Below are 21,290 nucleotides of genomic sequence, written 5' to 3' on the forward strand. Positions count from 1 at the left end.
GGATGTTTTAAGTGTACATAATAAATGTATGTAGGTGAGGTGGGAGGGCGGGGTGTGACACACACTGTGTGTGACCGGGTGAGGGTAAAAAAAAACTTCACATGTTGATATGATGATAATAAATATTGATGGAAAATGAAAATAAATGTTGGGCGGGGTGGGGGAGGGAGGGATGGGTGTTGATGATCGGGGTGGTGGGGGTGACAGGGTGGAGGAGCGAGATGGGATGGGGGCGGGGGTGTACAACTTTGCATGTGGATAAATATTCATGGAAGGTTTATGGTTTAAAAAAAAATTTAAAAAAAATGTTGGGTGGGGAGGGGGTGGGGTGTGACCAGGGCGGTGGGTGTGATCGGGTCTGGGTACACAACTTCAAATTTTGATAATAAATGTTCATGGAAAAAAACGAAAGAAGATTAATGAAATTCTACCAATTGGTTAGTTTGTTATGTACAAATATTTGGATTTTTAAACAATTAAACGGCAATAACGCTGATGTTACTAAAGAGATCATGACGAAATTGAGTGTGCACTACCACATTATGGTGATCTAAATTCAGTTTAAGTTTTATAGTTCTAGGTCAATTATGTCACAACTTAGCAGAGATTTTCATATTTATAGTACCCAATATAGTTAACACTAGAAATTACTAAGAGTCTTAACTCTGGTGTTACTTGGGCAATCTGTGCGCATTTCCCTATAGTTGTGAACATGTATATGAAGTTTTATTTAAATATTCCAAACCACTTCCTAGATATGGCTACGGACTGACGGACGACGCCAAAACTGGCGGGGGATAACAATTAAGATATAAACTTGCAAATCGTCGTTAAAACGTGTGTACATACAACGACGACGGCTTGTGTCACATGATAGCAATAGCTCTTGTGGCATTCGTCATGTCGAACTAAAAAATCACAAAAAATACAACAAATACAAACAAAGCTCGATAAAGCGTCGAGGTATCCATCCTCATAATACATGTATATACTTCCTAACTGATTTTTCAGTGTGTCCGTTTTGTTTATTTCTTAACATTCATCTTCTCTGTTTTCCGCTGTGCAGCTGCTCTCTTGTCCATCATGTTCTCCATGTAATCTTCCGCGAAGTATAAAATCTGCCGCAGAGAAAGTAGTGCCAAGATACTGATATTATCTTCAAGCTGCATCTCATTTTCGTAGTTCTTCACCGGAAGTACATTTCCGCGTGGTAGACCAAGTAGCTGAGACGCCTTCTCGACATGTTCTTCTACCGTTTCGCTTTTGAAAACTTGCGATACGTTTTTCTCTACATCTTTACAGAGTTTGTCTACTTTGGTAAGGAGAAGTGCCTGCGGTATACCTATAAGTAGTGGACATTTGTTTAATTCTACTGATGAAATCGCCTTAAACACAAATGACTTTTGACAAGTCATTTTTATCATTTTGAGATGAAATATATAATGGAATATGTAAACTGTTATGATGTTATATTAATCAGTATCAAAATCGGCAAATACTTATTTGAATTGAAATTTTGAATCTCTTCTAATTGACACCTCTATGAAGAAACCGCAAGGTACTTTGTAATTTCTTTTTCTTGGGAATCTTATATGTAAACCTTATAATTCATTTACAATATAATACAAAGCGCCAACTAAAATGATGATGTAATGTAGTATTTTATTTGTACATGCATTTTGAACGCCATCTTAATCCAAAACTACTCATCATTTTGTAGTCGCCGAAAATTACAACGTAATGCATAGACATATACGTAACACTCTGAAAACATTTAAAGAATACCTTTCTGATTCATAAGAGTTTGAAAACTTTTCATTTTCTGTATGATTTTTGTTGGTGTAACTTCAAGCGTGGTAGAGTCCATTACAAACACCACACAGTGTACTTTGTCTTCGAGTGTTGGTTTCGCTATAAATCCGTCGGTCTCTTGAGATATTGGTGCTGCAGGATTGAACTGTGATGAAATGATTAATAACTTGAAAAAGGTAAAGTTCAAAGTGTATGCACATCAGTTGACAGTCAAGTATCAGATAACGTACTGCAAAACTTTATCAGATAGTAAAGGCAATATTTTACATAAAACTGTTTACATGTATATCAAACTACATTGCAGTTAACTTCAGTTTAGAAATTTATATATCGGACAGACGATTTGTAGAATTAAAATTACCTGATAATATTCCGGTATATTTCCATCAAGAAGGTAGTTACATTCGAGTACATCCAAACCCTGCGATTCTTCTAACCCACGTGTGTCACAAAGTTTGAAGTTAAGGTTAGCTCCGGATCGAACTCGCACAAGATAGGGAGTGTACTGTCATAATAACATAAAACGAAAGGAGTAATAAATGACACCTTATTCAAGTTGAACTCGTTAACAAAACCTTCCTATTAAACTCAGACACACAGGCTATCCATTAGACACATCATTATATCAATCATGACGGTACAATGAATCAAACATATACAATATAGTGACAAGAAACTCTTTTCCCAGTCTTTGAGATTTCTTTCATGCCCATGCAAAATTATAAGCATTATCACATCATTTCTGTCGGAACAGTGAGTATAGTGACCAAGGACTATTTTCAGTTCTGTAGTATATAAGGGTCTTTTCTCTGGTTCTGCCGCGTGTGATGTCTGGCATGCCTCACTAACCTCCTTAAAATTGATCTGTATAATTCAAACAATTTATTCTTCTACTACATAAAAAATCGACACCATGATCGTCTTCTTTTCTGCATAACAATACTTAATAATTTTTAGTTTATTAAAATCCCAATACTGCTGTCTAAAAGCATTTGATTAACAAAGGGATAATGTTGAGCCCATTATTTTTGAACTGCTTCAATAACTCAAACGTTTCAACCAAAATGACCTTTTAGCTAAGGTCCTGTGTCCTCTGGCAAAACCACAGTTTAAGAGAAACATTTCTGCCAAATACAAACATCCTCAATATAATATTATGCATGTCTAAGTTATTAAAGTAATGACCTATACGATATCTTATATGACCTCTTATATGACCTTTCTCCAAAAGTGTGACCCTGGCCTTTGAGATGGAACCCGTGTCTCTTGGCAATACCACATTTGTGAAATGTGGAAATATTTCTACCAAATAAAATAAACTGCAGTCTCAAAGTCTTATATAATCTCTGACACACCAGTGTGACATTGATCTTTGCGATAGGGACTGGGGTTTGTACTTAATAATCTGTCTCACTGAGGTTAATATTTCTGTAAAAAATAAGATTGCTTCATGCTTTTCGAAGTTACAGCCCGTACAATCTATAAAATGACACTTAAGTGTGATTTTGCCCTTTGTGATAATGACCAAGGATTTACGCGCGACATTCCATCTCATTGAGGTTAGCATTTATTTTTTATTTTTATTTTCCATGCATGTTCAAGTTAAAACCCGGACAGGCTTTAAAATGACGTTTATACTAACTGTGACATTTAATTGAGCTCTGAGGTATGGATGTCTGCATGAGACACTTTTTGTCAAATATAAGAGATTGCGAAGTTATAGCCCGAACAATTTCTAACTCCTGTAGCTAGTTTTTGAGATAGGGAGCTGGTTTCGTATCATTCAGGTGCCAAATATAAAACTATTGCATTAAGCATGTACATGTTATGACATGGATAGACCTTAAAATTACCTATTAACCTCATTGGTGGCCTTTTCCTTTGAGACAGCTTCCTAAGATTTGTACATGACACTCCGAAATGTTAAGGTGAACATTTCTGTCAAATAATAAAGGATTGCGCCATGCATGCCAAAGAAACTGTCGGACAAAATCGGAAGCGCATACACAGAACAGCTTCTTTGACTACTATATCGCGGGCTTAACAAAAATCAGGTCGTTATTGTGTCTAATACAGACGCTGATTTAGACAACTTGTATTTAAACACTAACGATGACCATGATATTTTTACTGAAGCAACAAAAGTTTTGTGTTGTGCCTTACAGTGTCTAGATAAGATACGTCATGATTCTTCGTGTATAACAATAATCGTTAATCTTACAATAATAATAATATAATAATAATAATAATAATAACTTTATTTTCTGAAGGTTACATAATAAGTGTACAAATACAGATATTATACAACTTATTTCCAGTATGGCCTTCAACTGATATACATTCACACATACACACAATCATACAGTCAATTTATAATTAAACATTTATACAAAAATACACATATCAGAATTACTTAAATTTTCTCGACAAACACGTCTCAAATTAAGGAAGTCATAAATAAATGTAATATAACAATAACTATGTTTATAAAAGCATTACCATGCGTCACAAAGTTTATACATGAAAAATAAGATGTACAAATAAAAAGAAGAAAGTCTGTCCCATGAGATAATAAATAGTTCCAGATTTGAATAATAAGATAATATGAATATTATTATTATTGGAAACGAATACAGTAACATCAATTCAACAAAATTCTTGTAACTACATGTAATTAATTGCTAAAAACTATTGTAACAAGAGAAAATTCTTTAAGTCATGCTTGAAAGCAGTTTTATTATTATTATGAAGTTTAATATAAGAAGGAAGTGAATTCCATATGTGTGCAGCTTTGTAGCTAAATGTTTGTTTCAGGTAGTTCGTTTTAGGTTTAACAATAGAAAGGTCCATGTTTTCGGTTGAGCGCAGACTGTAATGGTCATTATGAACAAAATGTAGTAAATCTGAAATGTATATAGGACAATCTCCTGTCTTACTTTTGTACACTTATAATGAAATATGGTATTTGCACCTGTTCTCAAAAGATATAAGTTTTGAATTTCTTAATACTTCATCAAAATTGCTACACTTTGATTTTGTAATTATTTTTATAGCGCGTCTCTGCAAAGATGTAATTTTATCAGTGTCCGATTTGTGACAAAGTCCCCAGACATTGCAACAATACTCCATGGTTGACATAATATATGCATTGTAATAAGAAAAATGCAATTCTTCTAAGTAGAGCAATTTTTGAGTTTAGTTTATTGGCCACGGTACTAACGTGGGATTGCCAAGACAGATATCTCATGCGGCCTGTAGTGTAACCAGTAATTTAGATTACGAAAATAATACAAAAATAATTTAAAGTGTACAATATAAAACTGAAAATACTTACAGCAGTTGTAAGACTTTGCTCAGCACTACCACTACATGCCCTCTGTGCGATACGGCTCCGGAATATGGAGTTAATGGTGTTGTAGAAACTCGACTTTCCAGCTCCAACTGGACCGATCATCAGGACCCGAGCCTCGGAGATATGCAAGTCCGAAAGTGGTTTGAATGACACAATATCTTCAGTAAGTTCGTCCAAAAACTGGAAATGGTAAGGTTGTTGATAATGTGTATCTAAAAGTCCTAAGATATGTGTGGCGAATCAGTGAATGTCGAATTAAGTGGCTGTTGAGAATAACATGTCCTTATAACAAGACTACATGTATTTCTTATTGCCGTCAATGTCAAAATTAATCGCTAAATCTGTTTAAATTGTTTATAGTCAGTTATTTCAAATGGATCTATTGATATATCTAAAATGATATCCACGTGTGTGCCGCTTCCGCATGACCTGAGTGTATGTACTGTATGTTAATTTTAGCTAGTCTTTTTTATGTTTAAGTAGAACTTTCCGAAATCGTTTAAACACCACATATTTTTGCCATTATAAAGTGACATTACAGACCAAGTTCCAGAACTTTATCTTATATTTTAATAGAATTGTGTTCGATTTTGATTTAGAAATGAATTCTCATAAACTACAAATGTATTAGACAGAATGCAACGTCTATATTTTTGTGCGCTTAAACGCAATAAATTTGAAATCATTTAAAAGCTAATGATCAAATATAAATGAATTTTCTATAGTTTTATGGAATAGGTATACCCACTCTGAAAGAAAATTCAGAATTTTTATTCAATTAATTAAAAATATGTCTTCTTTATTCTGTTCATTAAGTAGAAATTTCTTGTTTAAAATCGGTTTCGGAAAACCACTAATACGTAATACCCATGCTTAGAATACAGATATTTAATACGGAAACAATGTATAAAGCTTTTTTCTTGGGTTTCATAAATTGTTAAAATTTTAATTGCTTTGGCAAAAGACTCTTATGTTTGGATTAGGATTTTATAAAGTCGTATTTCGCACCTTCTTAACATTTAAGTTTTACAAGTAACTAGTGTGTTAGTTATTTCTGGACAAAATACAACAAACTCTACAAATGTTTTCATGAAATAATCTCACAGAGCCAGGTTCTATAACTCTGGTTTACACTTCATAAAATTATACCACTTTTCTATCCGACTTAATGCCTTCAGACTCTGTACAAATATTCGGCATCATTAAATGACCGCATAATAGACCCGCCAACTCTTACTTACATTTTAACCATTTTATATTTACAAAATTGTATTATTTAGAGAGGCGTTATAATATTTCCAAATAGTCGATCGTTCTACTATAAGACGTCGTTTGCTTAATGATTTCAATTTGTTTTTAATCTAAGATCTTTATTTCAACTGCACTGTCCGTTCATTTGTCCCGTTTGAAATGAGCTTTTGATGCGAGTATACCTTTTCGTTCCAACCCTTAGTTTTACGCCAAGGCTCCACTTTAGTCTTTTTTCTTTGACCATCTGCAATGAATGTTTAGTGCAATGAACAAATACTTACAACTTACAATAATATCTAAATCCAGCGAATTTATTACAAATATGTTACAGGTAAGTGCCCTCCGTGTTATATATTTTACAAGAAAAAAAGGTAATTTATATAATTACACGTAATTAATTTACATCTTCGATGTAATGTAAGGTATCAAATGCATATCAATCACTGATTATTAATTAAAAAAAGGGTTTTCATACAATCCGGTAGGACTTACCAGATACTTTATACACCTCTAGTTCAGTAACATTCATTGTTCCATTGTTGATTTGGTTACTACTTTTTCCTTGGGCGTCGTAACTGGACCCAATGCTCAGACCGCCGTTAAGTGCAAAGTAACCTCCAGAGTCGTAAATAGTTCCATTGAATGTATAAAGGTCGTTACCTGATCCAAATATCGGACCGTAACCTACATCATAAATGGCATATCCATCTTGATTATAAGGGAATTTCGTGTATGTTCGTTTGTTACTGTAATGTAACTGGAATAGGAATGCATTTGTATCATTAACGTAATCTCCTATACTCTGCCAACTGGAATTCGTGTATCCTCCATACACCGACCCCTGTGGATTATACAGCACCGTGACTGTAGGCCCCTGGTTGTCACATTTCTGATGGAAGGTATTCTGATTACATCCATCTCTTGTGATAGCATAGAGCAGTGTGAATGTTTTAGGACCTGTACCTATCCACTCTTCCAGCTGGTCCATATCTTTATCTTTCAACTTTCCTGTCATTGTTGCTTTTCTACACAAAAATAAGATATTCATGCATATGCTTCCGAATAATTCATAAAATGAGTCAGTATACATTCTCTCCTGTTAAAACTTGAACGAATCATTTACTGAACGAATGAAATTTTGACGAATATTAACTTTGGTCAGACAGACAACTGAACGGCTGACTACCGAATCAAGCATGTATCTAAGTTTCTTTTGGAAACTATGAAAAAAGGAAAGCTTTCATTCTTTCACCATTCGATCATGAAGATCTTACTTGGGCAATATGTATGGGGTGCTATATATCAAATATTTGTAAAATTTTTGTTAACACAAGCACATTGAGAGATATCGTTTGGAGCAATCAAACTTGTAGTACCACGCCTACCTGTGCCGGTCGCACGAATAAATGATTTCTGATGTATCAAGGTAACGGATTTCTAAGCAAAGTGTCAATGATTTCAGGACAAACTTTAACGAACTTGTGTTTATTGAGTCATTTAGATTTCTGCAAAACATATGAGTAGTATACTTCGGACAGTTTCGCAGCTTTGGTGGCACGGTGACGTCATCGCGTGGGGGCGGGGCCAATGCTGGAAAAACCCGTGACGTCATAGCCCAACCCTAATTTAGGACAATAGGGGCAGCCGCACCTTCCAAGGAGTCAACGGGTCAAGGTCACCCGGGCAATGCCCTAGAACAATAGGGGGAGCCTCACCCAACATTCCTTCCCATGACGTCACCTGGCGCACCCTTAACGTTCCGTTACCACCCAACTTTAGCATTAGACAATAGAAGATATTATATAACGGTATTCTCACCATAGTTTTATCATTCATAATCAATATTCTATTGTTCTAACATAAAAGATTTCTTATCTTAATAACCATAAGACACCTTTGTTCCACTTCATATTTAAACTATATTAAATATAAACGAATTTATTCAATTAACTAATCAATCGAAATCAAAATACCTACAGATCAAATGACAAAGTGGTAATTTAACCGTCGTATTGTAATATTTAAGCCTTTTCACAAATGACTATTGAGCTTTCAATCGGTTTCAATTACACTGTGTGCGGTAAGGCGGAACATGATCTCTTCTTAAATAGCTGGTGAAAAAAAAGTCAACAAACTGTAATTTTGATGTAACTTTATTTTCATTTTTCATATTATAGTCAATTTTATTTATTTTTTTGTAGACATAGCAAGAAATCACCTCCTCCTCATTCAATAACAGTAATCGCTAGATAAAACAAAGTCATGTTTACAGTTTAATTGTCTTTTTTTTCAACCACTTTAATAACATTTTCCAATAATGCATATTCGGGGCTGATTTTTTAACCTTAACAGGTCGCTTTCTGCCGAACGCTCGACCCTCTGCACCGGCCCCTCGGCGTCTATCTGTGGCACTCTTCCAGCTCCAACTCCAGCTCCATCCTGTCGAACTGGTGCTGTTTCCGTTATTACTGGAGGTTCGTATCTTTTTAGAACATTTTCAAAAAGGTAAATTCTTTTGTTAATCACGTACTTCCACGCATCCTCAATAGGGTAGCCATCCGTCAACTCCAGATCGGATGCCGTTTCCTTAATGGCTCTATAAATAGGATCTTCTTTAAGAGCACGGTACCATAGCATAGCCTTAGCAAAGGCTTTCGCTATCGTTTTCCTATATTTGTCTCTCATGTCGCGAAAAACGCGATTCCTAGCGATATCTATCGTGAGACCTTTCTCCTCCATATAGCTTTGAACTCTTTCAATGTATTCCGGTTGCCACTTTTCAAACGTTAGGTCTATAATGATACTCCATGGATGCTCTGTTTCGTCGTCGTCGTCGGAATTATCATCATACTCTCTATAGTCATTTCTGTTTGAGAATTCATTATCGCTCTCATCATCCGAGACGTCCACTTCCTCTGTATTGACCGATTCACCGTTTTATCGCCGTGCATCGTCTTCTTATGACGTAACAAGTTATCTCGTCTGCTGAAAATCTTGCCACAAACGTCGCATGTGCTCATCTCCGCGGCCGGTTAAACTATTCCGTTCTTCAAACACTTTAAGACAAATATCACACTTAAACAGCGCACTCGGCGTCCAAATTACGAATGAGGAGGAGTCATATGTGCATTCATTTTAATACCGACAGATTTTGCTGTTATACACATTTAGCATACACGTGTATTGTTGTGAGGGAAGTCTGTATAGTTGTAAGGGAAGTCTGAATAGTTGTGGGGGAAGTCTGTATTGTTGTGAGGGAAGTCTATATTGTTGTGAGGGAAGTCTGCATTGTTGTGAGGGAAGTCTGTATTGTTGTGAGGGAAGACTGTTTGTGAGGAAGGCGTGAGGGAGGACTGTATAGATGTGAGGGAAGTCTGTATAGTTGTGAGTTAGCCTTGAGGTAGGTTTCGCATAGTTGTGAGGGAAGTCTGTATAGTTATGAGATCGGCGTGAGGGAGGACTGTATAGATGTGAGGGAAGTCTGTATAGTTGTGAGGTAGGCGTGAGTGAGGTTTGCATAATTGTAAGGGAAGTCTGTATATATGTGAGTGAGGCTTTTATAGTTGTAAGGGAGGTCTGCATCGTTGTAAGAGAGGCATATATATAATTTTGAACGAATGTCAAACTATTAAATAAATCGACTCATTTCTACGACCTTAAGTTTTGTAGCAGATATATCCTTGCGAGGTATTTGAAGACTGATGCAGAGAGCGCCAAAAGCGCATTTGGGAGCGCCAAGAGCGCCCTCCTAATTACTCATTTTACCTCCTCATTACTTATGTTACCTCCTCATTTACTCATTTTCCCTCCTCATTGTACTCATTTACTCAAGGAAACAGCAGTGGTAGCATCCGCAGCATCATCAGCTGTTGTGGATCAAACCCATATGGCATACTATATCTTCTAAAAATATTTACATCCTCACGCTGTTTAAACGTTGTTCTTAAAACGGATTAATTCGCAAGTTAAGTCTATACATTTTTGATTTCCAGTCTAATGTTTTCATAACCATGTCCCTCTGATACTACTGCTGCTGATGATGCTATTGCTCCTGATACTACTTCTGCTGCTGCTGATGCTACCACTACTGTTTCCTTGAGTAAATGAGTACAGTGAGGAGGGAAAATGCGTAATTATGAGGTAAAATGAGTAAATGAGGAGGTAGCATAAGTCATGAGGAGATAAAATGAGTAATTAGGAGGGCGCTCTTGGCGCTCCCAAATGCGCTTTTGGCGCTCTCTGCACCAGTCTTTAAATACCTCGCAAGGATATATCTGCTACAAAACTTAAGGTCGTAGAAATGAGTCGATTTATTTAATAGTTTGACATTCGTTCAAAATTATATATATGCCTCCCTTACAACGATGCAGACCTCCCTCACAACTATAAAGGCCTAACTCACATATATACAGACTTCCCTCACAATAATGCAAACCTCCCTCACGCCTACCTCACAACTATACAGACTTCATTCACATCTATACAGTCCTCCCTCACGCCGATCTCATAACTATTCAGACTTCCCTCACAACTACGCAAACCTCCCTCACGACTAACTCACAACTATACAGACTTCCCTCACATCTATACAGTCCTCCCTCACGCCTTCCTCACAAACATTCTTCCCTCACAACAATGCAGACTTCCCTCACAACAATACAGACTTCCCTCACAACAATACAGACTTCCCTCACAACTATGCAGACCTCCCTCACAACAATGCAGACTTTCCTCACAACTATACAGACTTCCCTCACAACAATACAGATCTCCCTCACAACTATTTAGAATTCCCTCACAACTATTCAAAACTCCCTCGAAACAATGCAGACTTCCTTCACATCAATATAGACTTCCCTCACAACAATATAGACTTCCCTCACAACAATACAGACTTCCCTCACAACAATACAAACCTCCCTCACAACAATGCAGACTTCCCTCACAACAATATAGACTTCCCTCACAACAATACAGACTTCCCATACAACTATTCATACTTCCCTCACAACTATTCAGACTTCCCTCACAGCACTATACAGACTTCCCTCACAACAATACACGTGTATGCTAAATGTGTATACCAGCACAATCTGTCAGTATTAAAATGAATGCACATATGACTCCTCCTCATTTGTAATTTGGACGCCGAGTGCGCTGTTTAAGTGCGATATTTGTCTCAAAGTGTTTGGAGAACGGAATAATTTAACCGGCCGCGGAGATGAGCACATGCGACGTTTGTGGCAAGATTTTCAGCAGACGAGATAACATGTTACGTCATAAGAAGACGATGCACGACGATGAAAGCGGTGAATCGGTCAATACAGAGGAAATGGACGTCTCGGATGATGAGAGCGATAATGAATTCTCAAACACAAATGACTATAGAGAGGATGATGATTATTCCTCCTCCTCCGATGAAACAGAGCATCCGTGGAGTATCATTATAGACCTAACGTTTGAAAAGTGGCAACCGGAATACATTGAAAGCTATATGGAGGAGGAAGGTCTCACGATAGATACCGCTAGGAATCGCGTTTTTCGCGACATGAGAGACAAATATAGGAAAACGATAACGAAAGCCTTTGCTAACGCTATGCTATGGTACCGTGCTCTTAAAGAAGATCCTATTTATAGAGCCATTAAGGAAACGGCATCCGATCTGGAGTTGATGGATGGCTACCCTATGGAGGATGCGTGGAAGTACGCAATTAAGAAAAGGATTTACCTTTTTTAAAATGTTCTAAAAAGATACGAACCTCCAGAAATAACGGAAACAGCACCAGTTCGACAGGATGGAGCTGGAGTCGGAGCTGGAAGAGTGCCGCAGATAGACGCCGAGGGGCCGGTGCAGAGGGTCGAGCGTTGGGCAGAAAACGAACTGTTAAGGTTAAAATATCAGCCCCGAATATGCATTATTGGAAAACGTTATTAAAGTGGTTGGAAATAAAAGACAATTAAACTGTAAACATGACTTTGTTTTATCTAGCGATTACTATTATTGAATGAGGAGGAGGTGATTTCTTGCTATGTCTACAAGAAAATAAATAAAATTGACTATAATATAGCGATTACTATTATTGAATGAGGAGGAGGTGATTTCTTGCTATGTCTACAAGAAAATAAATAAAATTGACTATAATATGAAAAATGAAAATAAAGTAAAATCAAAATTACAAAGTTTGTTGACTTTTTTTCACCAGTTATTTAAGAAAAGATCATGTTCCGCCTTACCGCACACAGTGTAATTGAAACCGATTGAAAGCTCAATAGTCATTTGTGAAAAGGCTTAAATATTACAATACAAAGGTTAAATTACCACTTTGTCATTTAATCTGTAGGTATTTTGATTTCGATTGATTAGTTAATTGAATAAATTTGTTTATATTTAATATAGTTTTAATATAAAGTGGAACAAAGGTGTCTTATGGTTATTAAGATAAGAAATCTTTTATGTTAGAACAATAGAATATTGATTATGAATGATAAAACTATGGTGAGAATACCGTTATATAATATCTTCTATTGTCTAATGCTAAAGTTGGGTGGTAACGGAACGTTAAGGGTGCGCCAGGTGACGTCATGGGAAGGAATGTTGGGTGAGGCTCCCCCTATTGTTCTAGGGCATTGACCGGGTGACCTTGACCCGATGACTCATCGAAAGGTGCGGCTGCCCCTATTGTCCTATATTAGGGTTGGGCTATGACGTCACGGGTTTTTCCCGCATTGGCCCTGCCCCAACGCGATGACGTCACCGTGCCACCGTGCCACCAAAGCTGCGAAACTGTCCGAAGTATACTACTAACATCTTGGGATTTTGGTAAAATTGCATTAATTGTTAAAGCTTTTGCTTTTATTTGGTTTTGAATAATTATATTGTTTGATAGGTGAGGACGGGAGTTCCCATAAACAGTCAGTTGACTTTATGCATCAGCATTATCCTTCAGATTCTCAAATAATGCTACCTAAAAGAACGTAACAGTGTGTGACGTTGAAATTACAGCACTACGTTTAAATTTCAAAATGTAAAGGTTATCAAGACGGCAGTTATTGTAATATAACGAGTTTGTGACGACATACTTATATAGTTAGGAATATAAGACGATATCATGGCGGATATGCAAATATTATAAATAGTAATTTGTAAAAGCGAAAGACGCGGTCAGATATAAGAGAGAAAACATCGCTTTTTGTGGTCAGTTTGGGGCTGAAACTTGGCCCAAATCCCAACGATAAATGGTATGAAATTCCAAATTTTGAAGTTAAAAGAATGAAGAAAAACAACAATTTTTTTTGTGCAAAAAATAAGGTATCTGATGTTTGCATGTTGTGAATTCTAGAATATGACGTTTCCGCCCTTTACCTATTTCTAACAGTCACAGAACTGCTAATACTTTTGCACGGACTTCAAATTTTACATATTAATAATGAAAATATTGTATACTTCAAATATGAAATACTATTAAAGTATCTATTTTCGTTTTTGATTTATAACGTTGAAGTCTCATTAATTCAACAGCATCCCTCGTAAACTGAATAAGAACGTATAATTTAAAAGGTGAAGATATTACTGGTAATCCAGCAAAAGTATGGTTTATTAAAGAAACTAGAAAACTCCAAGCTCACACAGTGAAAATGAAACAAAAAAAGTGTTGATACTAATAAACAGCTATTTGCCACGAAACTGATACACCCTGATAATGGTTTAGCACTAAAACAGCTGTTGGTTTCTACGCTCAAGAAAGGTATATAGATAAAACATATCTAAAGACTAACAGAAGACGGCATTCCAGTACCCTCGTTATTAAATATCTTTTTGCGGAGTTTGATGAGTAACCACTACGAAGTAGAAGTTGAAGTGAGGAACTAGATATGCTATGCCCATAGTGAGTAAATTGAAAGCGTTGTTTCCGGAGACTGATGCATTTTGTCGAAAATAAAATACACACAAGGATGGTCTGCAGACCTTGTTTTGGAAACTTCTATGAAGTAGATCAAACGCAGTTACTGACTCATAGATGCTGTGCATACATGCCGGTAAAAAGATAACAACAAGATTTGGTAAAATGTCAGTGAGGGAACGTGTTCGGTATCGCAGACGAATTTTCAAAAAAGGAACTGTCCAATTACCCACATTTCTTAAACACTGTCGTCATAAAACTGTCACACTGTGAACAGAAATCCTCGACAAAGAAAAATGTCTTAAGAAAACAAGACCACCGCCTGCTGGTGCCAACACTCGTCTGTAAGTGCTTGAAGTAATGCAACATGCAAGAAAAGAGTTATGGTTCTTGGCCTTTTTACTCATTTATTGTTGACAAATAGAATAAAGTTTCAAAGTTACAGTATTCAAGAAAAAAAACCCTAATAAATACAAATTAAAAAGGGTCTAATTCTGACAAAATGCAGTCGAAAGATAAGGATCTTGACCAACATACTGAACTTGTGATGATAAACAAGTCTGCAAAGTTTCACAGCTACTGCTCTTATTCAAGAATAGTGGACCTACACACACATTTTAACAAAGAAATTGCAATTTTCTACCAGAAGTGAAAATTTCTGTTCCAGCACTGCATACTCACTTAATAATGGAAAACAAGTATGCAAAGGCTAGCTTTTAATTTTCGAGAAAAATGGACTTAAACATAAATCATAGCCGACGCCGACGATCAAATGCCGACAAAAGCTCGCAGATTTTTTCCCCCTAAAATTGACATCTTGTTTATTTTACTTCTGATTGTAACTAGTAGCTTACTTCGGTTGATGCAAAATAACATTGTAGCATATTATGATTATTATCAGAATATTGTCACATGCCCAGCTACTTTCATTTCCGGCACGTCGCTGACAGTCGTCAGAAATTATCCTACAGACATATAAGCATTAGCTAAAAGCGATAGCAGGCATAAACATCCATTTATAAATCACAATCATTTGATTCAGCTACTTCGACTTGTACTTTCGTTTTCGATTTCAGTTAATTTCCGACTTTTTTTACATAATGCATGTACTACATAGTTGTGTTTAAACAATGTAAATCAAAACATGTATAATAAGTAAAACTTTTATTTATTAGAAAAAACCTACTTACCAGTTCGGATTATCTGTACCTGTACAACACCTTTGTTCGTTACATATCAGAATTATTAGTAAGCTGTAAGCTTTGATAGCTATCACGATAATACTGTTATCTTTTCAAGAAATGTGTGTATTTTTCTGAAAATAGTTCAGCAAAAAAATAATGTTTTCTAGATATTTTATTTATTTCCTGAAAATATTTTAGCGTAAAAATTTCGCGTTAATGCTGAAAACTGCCACGAGATACTTGGAAGCTATCACGATAATATTTTCAACTTTTCAGTAAAGTTATACATTTTTCCAAAGAAGTATAAAATACTAATTATTTTTATAGCTCTTTGATTTTTCTGAAAACATCATCACAATAAATTATTTTTTTTATACACTTTATGCTATTAAGATAAAATTTTCAAAAAAGTTCGAAATATCATGATAATTTCTGAAGTATCAAGATAGCTATCTAGCTCATAAATGGCAGCTATGGCACTTACGCAAAAAGTATCGAGATACTGATGTAAATTATGGTAATAATATTTCCAGGAAACATTATACTAATGAAATAATCTTTTCAGAAAACTTTACTTTATCAAGCTAATTATTTTAAGTATCGCGATAGCTATCTAGCTATCTCGTGGCAGAAATATGCCACCATAGCAGTCAAAATATTGTTATGCGCACATTAAATACTATTTTTGGATCGATTGTCTCACAATCGATCCAAAGTTAACAATGCAAAAATTTCCTTACTGCAAACCGAACAAAATAGTGCGGAAAGTAGTTCCATGCCATAGATTAAGTCAACCATCAAAATATAATTATTCTGGCACGACTGTATTTTCAGCTGTCGAACGTCCAAAATAAGAAATTCTTAACGTATTTTTCAATTTTTATTATATACATTTCTGTTGTGTATTTCTGACTGCAGTTACATATTAATGCGCGAAAACTTGGTCACCGACAAACCTACGATGCCAGCTTTGTTTGCAGCACAGTCTGATCCTTAAGACTTGTTGTGCCACATTTCTGTCTACCTGGAACTTGCAACAGAAAGGCACTCGTTTTCTGATAGATATTTCATGAACGGGAAGGGCTAGAGACTTGGGTTCGGTCTCATTTTGTAGCTAAATGTACATGTGAAATGTTGGTAGGTAGTTTGTTTAATTGTCTAGAGCATTTATTTCACAACGGCGCGGAAAGTGAACCCATTGCTCGCAGGCTCGATTCTCGAGATTCTGGCCTTCAGTAGACATATGTATATTTTGAAGGGGGCTCATATTTCACTACATATTTTTCATTTTTAACTCATTTAGGATGAAAACAAACATATTTTTGTCCCAGGTCCGATACTGGTGCCTGTGACCCCAGTCTGTAAAAAGGAGGAGGCAACTCTATCAAGCATTTTGACTGAATTATGGCCCCTTTTCGACTTAGAATAATATTAAAGTTTGCGTACCACCCCAAATATTTTCAAAGTCCATGGAGATACTGCTTTCATATTTTACATACTTGTTAACCATCATGACCCCAGTCTGTGAAAAGGAGGAGGCAACTCTGTCAAGCATTTTGACTGAATTATGGCCCCTTTTCGACTTAGAATAATGTTAAAGTTTGCGTACCACCCCAAATATTTTCCAAGTCCATTGAGATATTGCTTTCATATTTTGCATACTTGTTTACCGTCATGACCCCAGTCTGTAAAAAGGAGGAGGCAACTCTATCAAGCATTTTGACTGAATTATGGCCCATTTTCAACTTAGAATAATGTTAAAGTTTGCATACCACCCCAAATATTTTCAAAGTCCATTGAGATATTGCTTTCATATTTTGCATACTTGTTTACCATCATGACCCCAGTCTGTAAAAAGGAGGAGGCAACTCTATCAAGCATTTTGACTGAATTATGGCCCCTTTTCGACTTAGAATATGCTTATTGTAATGTTAAAGTTTTACTCATAGCTTATATTATACTATCAAGCACTGAGAATAGTCGAGCGCGCTGTCCACTGACAGCTCTTGTTTTTACAATGATAATGGTGGTTTTTTTTATTGTTACTAGTATTTCCTACATGGGGAAGGAATGAATTTATGACTGGAAGTCTGGCAAGTCAACAGTTGTTGTTTGAAAAACGGACTTGATTCTGTTTATCAGGGCCAGGCGTACCGCCTGGCACAAGACCACAGTTATTTGCCCTTGGTTGACCACAATACGGAAGTGGTTACGCGGAAAATAGTTCCTCTGTTTGATGGTGAATATTGGTGAATTTTTGAGTGAAAGACCTGCAATAAATGGCATGATTTAATAGAGGAGATATGAAATAGTAGGTACATGTACAATTTGACAGAATGAAAATGTCAGAATATGCATAACATGACTTTTTGATAGGGCCTGTTTTGCCTGTTTGCGGCCATCTAGAGAGTATTCTTCATACGCATGTGATTTGGTTCAAAATGGTGGAAAAAAGAGCCGGTCAACCCAATGTTTACTGTGGCTGGAATTTTTTCTCTTGGGTAGTTCTGTTGAGTTCAGGTATTTTTATAGGGGTTGGAATGCATGCAAAATTGCTATAGTGTCTAGTGCCTATATAGAACATATAGTAAAAATAACTGTGGTCTTAGGCCTGATATAGTGGAAAATGTCAGAAAGTAAATTGTCAATATTTTTGTTATTTTTCAATCTACATGGCTGAAATTTTGACAGTGAATGGCTGGTAGGCATAGAAATCTGGTAAATATTTAGATTAATCATTACATTTGCTGAAATTGCTTCAGTTTTGGTAAAAAGTATACATGCACTTGAAACTTGTGAAAAATCCTACTTTCAGTTTACATATTTCTGGATTTTTTCAAATTTTGCAGGTTTTCATGCATGAAATGCATTTTTATAAGTTCTTTGTTTGAAACCGGTATGCGGAAAACAAAATGGGGTATTACAAATGCCGCGATGTGATATTTTTTGATTTTTTAGAAATTTGAGCTGCGACTGAGGAAATCTGACCTAAAGTCAGATATGTATTTTTTCTATTCTTGTTTACATAAAATTGCTCTTTTGGTTACTTGAATTTACACAGTACACACAGTCTGAATAGTGAAATATGTGTAATCATAATCTGTGCAAGAAAAATCAGTTCAAGGGCTTAAAAATTGGACAGATTAAATTAGGCCTGAAATTGGCATATTTTAATTGATTTTGAAGGAAAACAGGCAGATTTTCACACACTAGACTTGCATATTGGTTTCCTTAATGCTTAATTGAGAATAAATCATCATATCTGAGGTCCTGAATTGTATATTTACTTATTCTGTTGGATTTCTTACACTTTTAGTACCTAAAAACCTGAAATGAGAGCGCTCGGACAATGTGAAGTTTGTCGCATAGACGGGGATTGACCGCCTTTGTACATATATGTCTACAGCTTCTCAGATTTGACCGAAGACAGTTGTTCGGTGTTGTGAATGGGTAAATAATTCCATTTTAGATGCTTTTAATCAAGATCAGGTACTTTCTGTGATTTTGTAAAATTTAATAGACTTCGTTAAATTGCATCGGCAAGCGAAAAAAAGCCTGAAAATAGCATTGTAGTGGAATAACATTATTTCAGCCAGTTTTGCCATAATGACTACTTTCTAAATCATGTGTGGTAGTGAGATAACATTTATAATCAGTTACCATGAAATTGGACAGGAATTTGTTCATAATAGTTGATGCAGTAAGCTGTATTCCCAGTGTGAATACTCAGTTCAGATTGTAGCTAATTTCACCTGAAAATAGTAAACATTGCTTCAGATCTAGCAGTCAGTAAAGCAAGGAAACTGGACAGACTGCTTTGTGATTGATAGTTTTGTTATTCAGACTGTTTGTTATGACACATTTTACTTACATAAGACTTGAATTTGAGGTTTTATATTACATTATGACAGTTTCAGTATGGGGAAAGGAGACTGTGATATAAATATTCATAGAAAAGTTGCTTTGAGGGGCACTTTTTAGCATTTCACACTTTCTTTGCAGTCAGATTGTTTTGAAATATAGTTTGCACATACATACAATCATGTAAACTGATTAAGTATTCATTCTAAGAAATTATGACTAGCTCGACTCATATTTCAGATGTTGTTCGGCCGAAGGCCTTCCAGTCACACAGAAGATCCTGGTTCGGTCACACGAAGGGTCACTTCCATTGATATTAGTCACAGGAAAAATTAGGAGCACCAGTTGTAGTTTCTCAGGTTAATATTTATTAAGGTTTTTCCTGAAATTAAGCCAGTTTGGTACATTCAGCAGGCAGTGAGGTACATTAAAATCATTCTTTATAGAGATAGGGGCTGTTTTGCCAGAATGCTCAGCTGTGATACACAGTGTAAGATTTTGTGCAGTGTAAATGGTCATGGTGTGCATGTTTCATTTACAGAGTGCACTGAATGCCTGTAAACTGTAAGATTTGAGTGAAATATTCATTCCAGAAAGACTCATAAGCTTTTTAGTAAGCTCACATATTGGATTTTTCAGAGCTGTTTGGCTCATTTTACCTAGGGTAGCCATAAATGAATGATCACTGAAAAGTATATGACACATATATGTACAAAAGCTATTCATTCTCATATTTGCCACATACTGGGCTGCTTAAAAAGGGCAAATTTGACAGCTACAGGATTTTTCTTAGTTCACATTTTACTTTTTCGTGTGAGTAGACTCCGCGTTTTGACGTGCTTTTTGTAATATGAATAGTTTTCCTTAAAATTGGAGCAGTGATATTGTAATCAGACTTGTAGTGGCTCTTAATTTGGATAGATGTATATTTAGGAAACATGCTGTTTTTTATTTTGGGTGAAAATCTCATCAAACAAAAAAGTTATAGAATTTTGCGTTGTTTTCATCTGAAAAGTACGCGAATTTTTGTTTTGCTCAGATTTGACCGATACCATGTGTAACATTGGAAGCTGTCAAATTTTAGTGCATAGTTCAACAAAGGTGTAACTTTCAGATTTAATTTGCTATACATCTGAGATTATACTGGTAAAATATTTTTTAGTTTGGAGTGAAAAATAGGTCTAAATAGGCACAAGACCACAGTTATTTGCCCTTGGTTGACCACAATACGGAAGTGGTTACGCGGAAAATAGTTCCTCTGTTTGATGGTGAATATTGGTGAATTTTTGAGTGAAAGACCTGCAATAAATGGCATGATTTAATAGAGGAGATATGAAATAGTAGGTACATGTACAATTTGACAGAATGAAAATGTCAGAATATGCATAACATGACTTTTTGATAGGGCCTGTTTTGCCTGTTTGCGGCCATCTAGAGAGTATTCTTCATACGCATGTGATTTGGTTCAAAATGGTGGAAAAAAGAGCCGGTCAACCCAATGTTTACTGTGGCTGGAATTTTTTCTCTTGGATAGTTCTGTTGAGTTCAGGTATTTTTATAGGGGTTGGAATGCATGCAAAATTGCTATAGTGTCCAGTGCCTATATAGAACATATAGTAAAAATAACTGTGGTCTTAGGCCGCCTGTTTGATACTTCAGGTAAGCGTCTGTTGATTTGATCACAATTGATCAAGTTGGCAAACGCTTTGAAATAAGATAACATGCTAACATGTCATGATGTGGAAGTATGTCCAGTTGCCATTCTTGGTGGGGATTTTTTTATTAAGGGATACTTTTCGGAAATTATTTTTATATCTAAAAATCTGAAAGAAATATATAAATGTCATGTCTCATATTCAGTATTCAGACATTAAATTATCACAGTAAGAGAAAAAATAACAAAGATGAATTGTCATCGGTATGAAAATA

General features: G+C 35.8%; 1 protein-coding gene and 1 long non-coding RNA gene across 2 annotated transcripts; one reads left to right on the forward strand and one right to left on the reverse strand.

Annotated features, from left to right (window-relative positions):
• Positions 1 to 1,011: 1,011 nt before the first annotated feature.
• On the reverse strand, positions 1,012 to 15,632 carry LOC128547693 (interferon-induced protein 44-like). Its single transcript, XM_053520780.1, has 7 exons — positions 15,507 to 15,632; positions 6,908 to 7,440; positions 6,598 to 6,659; positions 5,147 to 5,344; positions 2,174 to 2,317; positions 1,786 to 1,957; positions 1,012 to 1,342 (listed from the first exon to the last, which is right to left on the reverse strand). The coding sequence occupies exons 2-7, from the start codon at positions 7,428 to 7,430 to the stop codon at positions 1,026 to 1,028; spliced, it is 1,416 nt and encodes a 471-aa protein (XP_053376755.1). The 5' UTR covers positions 7,431 to 7,440; positions 15,507 to 15,632; the 3' UTR covers positions 1,012 to 1,025.
• A 2,427-nt stretch (positions 15,633 to 18,059) lies between these two features.
• On the forward strand, positions 18,060 to 19,759 carry LOC128547697 (uncharacterized). Its single transcript, XR_008366640.1, has 3 exons — positions 18,060 to 18,218; positions 18,817 to 18,950; positions 19,602 to 19,759. It is a non-coding gene; the product is annotated as an uncharacterized LOC128547697 (long non-coding RNA).
• The last annotated feature ends 1,531 nt before the right edge of the window (positions 19,760 to 21,290 follow it).

This window comes from Mercenaria mercenaria, chromosome 1, assembly GCF_021730395.1.
Source record: "Mercenaria mercenaria strain notata chromosome 1, MADL_Memer_1, whole genome shotgun sequence".
Taxonomy (NCBI): domain Eukaryota; kingdom Metazoa; phylum Mollusca; class Bivalvia; order Venerida; family Veneridae; genus Mercenaria; species Mercenaria mercenaria.

Bases quoted from the DNA above. Each gene is read 5' to 3' on its own strand.
- LOC128547693 (XM_053520780.1), bottom strand. From the start codon at position 7,430: ATGACAGGAAAGTTGAAAGATAAAGATATGGACCAGCTGGAAGAGTGG. The intron at 2,318-5,146 runs GTAAGTATTTTC...TTATTATGACAG, and splicing joins AGCAAAGTCTTACAACTGCT to TACACTCCCTATCTTGTGCG. The intron at 1,958-2,173 runs GTAATTTTAATT...ATTTCATCACAG, and splicing joins ATATACCGGAATATTATCAG to TTCAATCCTGCAGCACCAAT.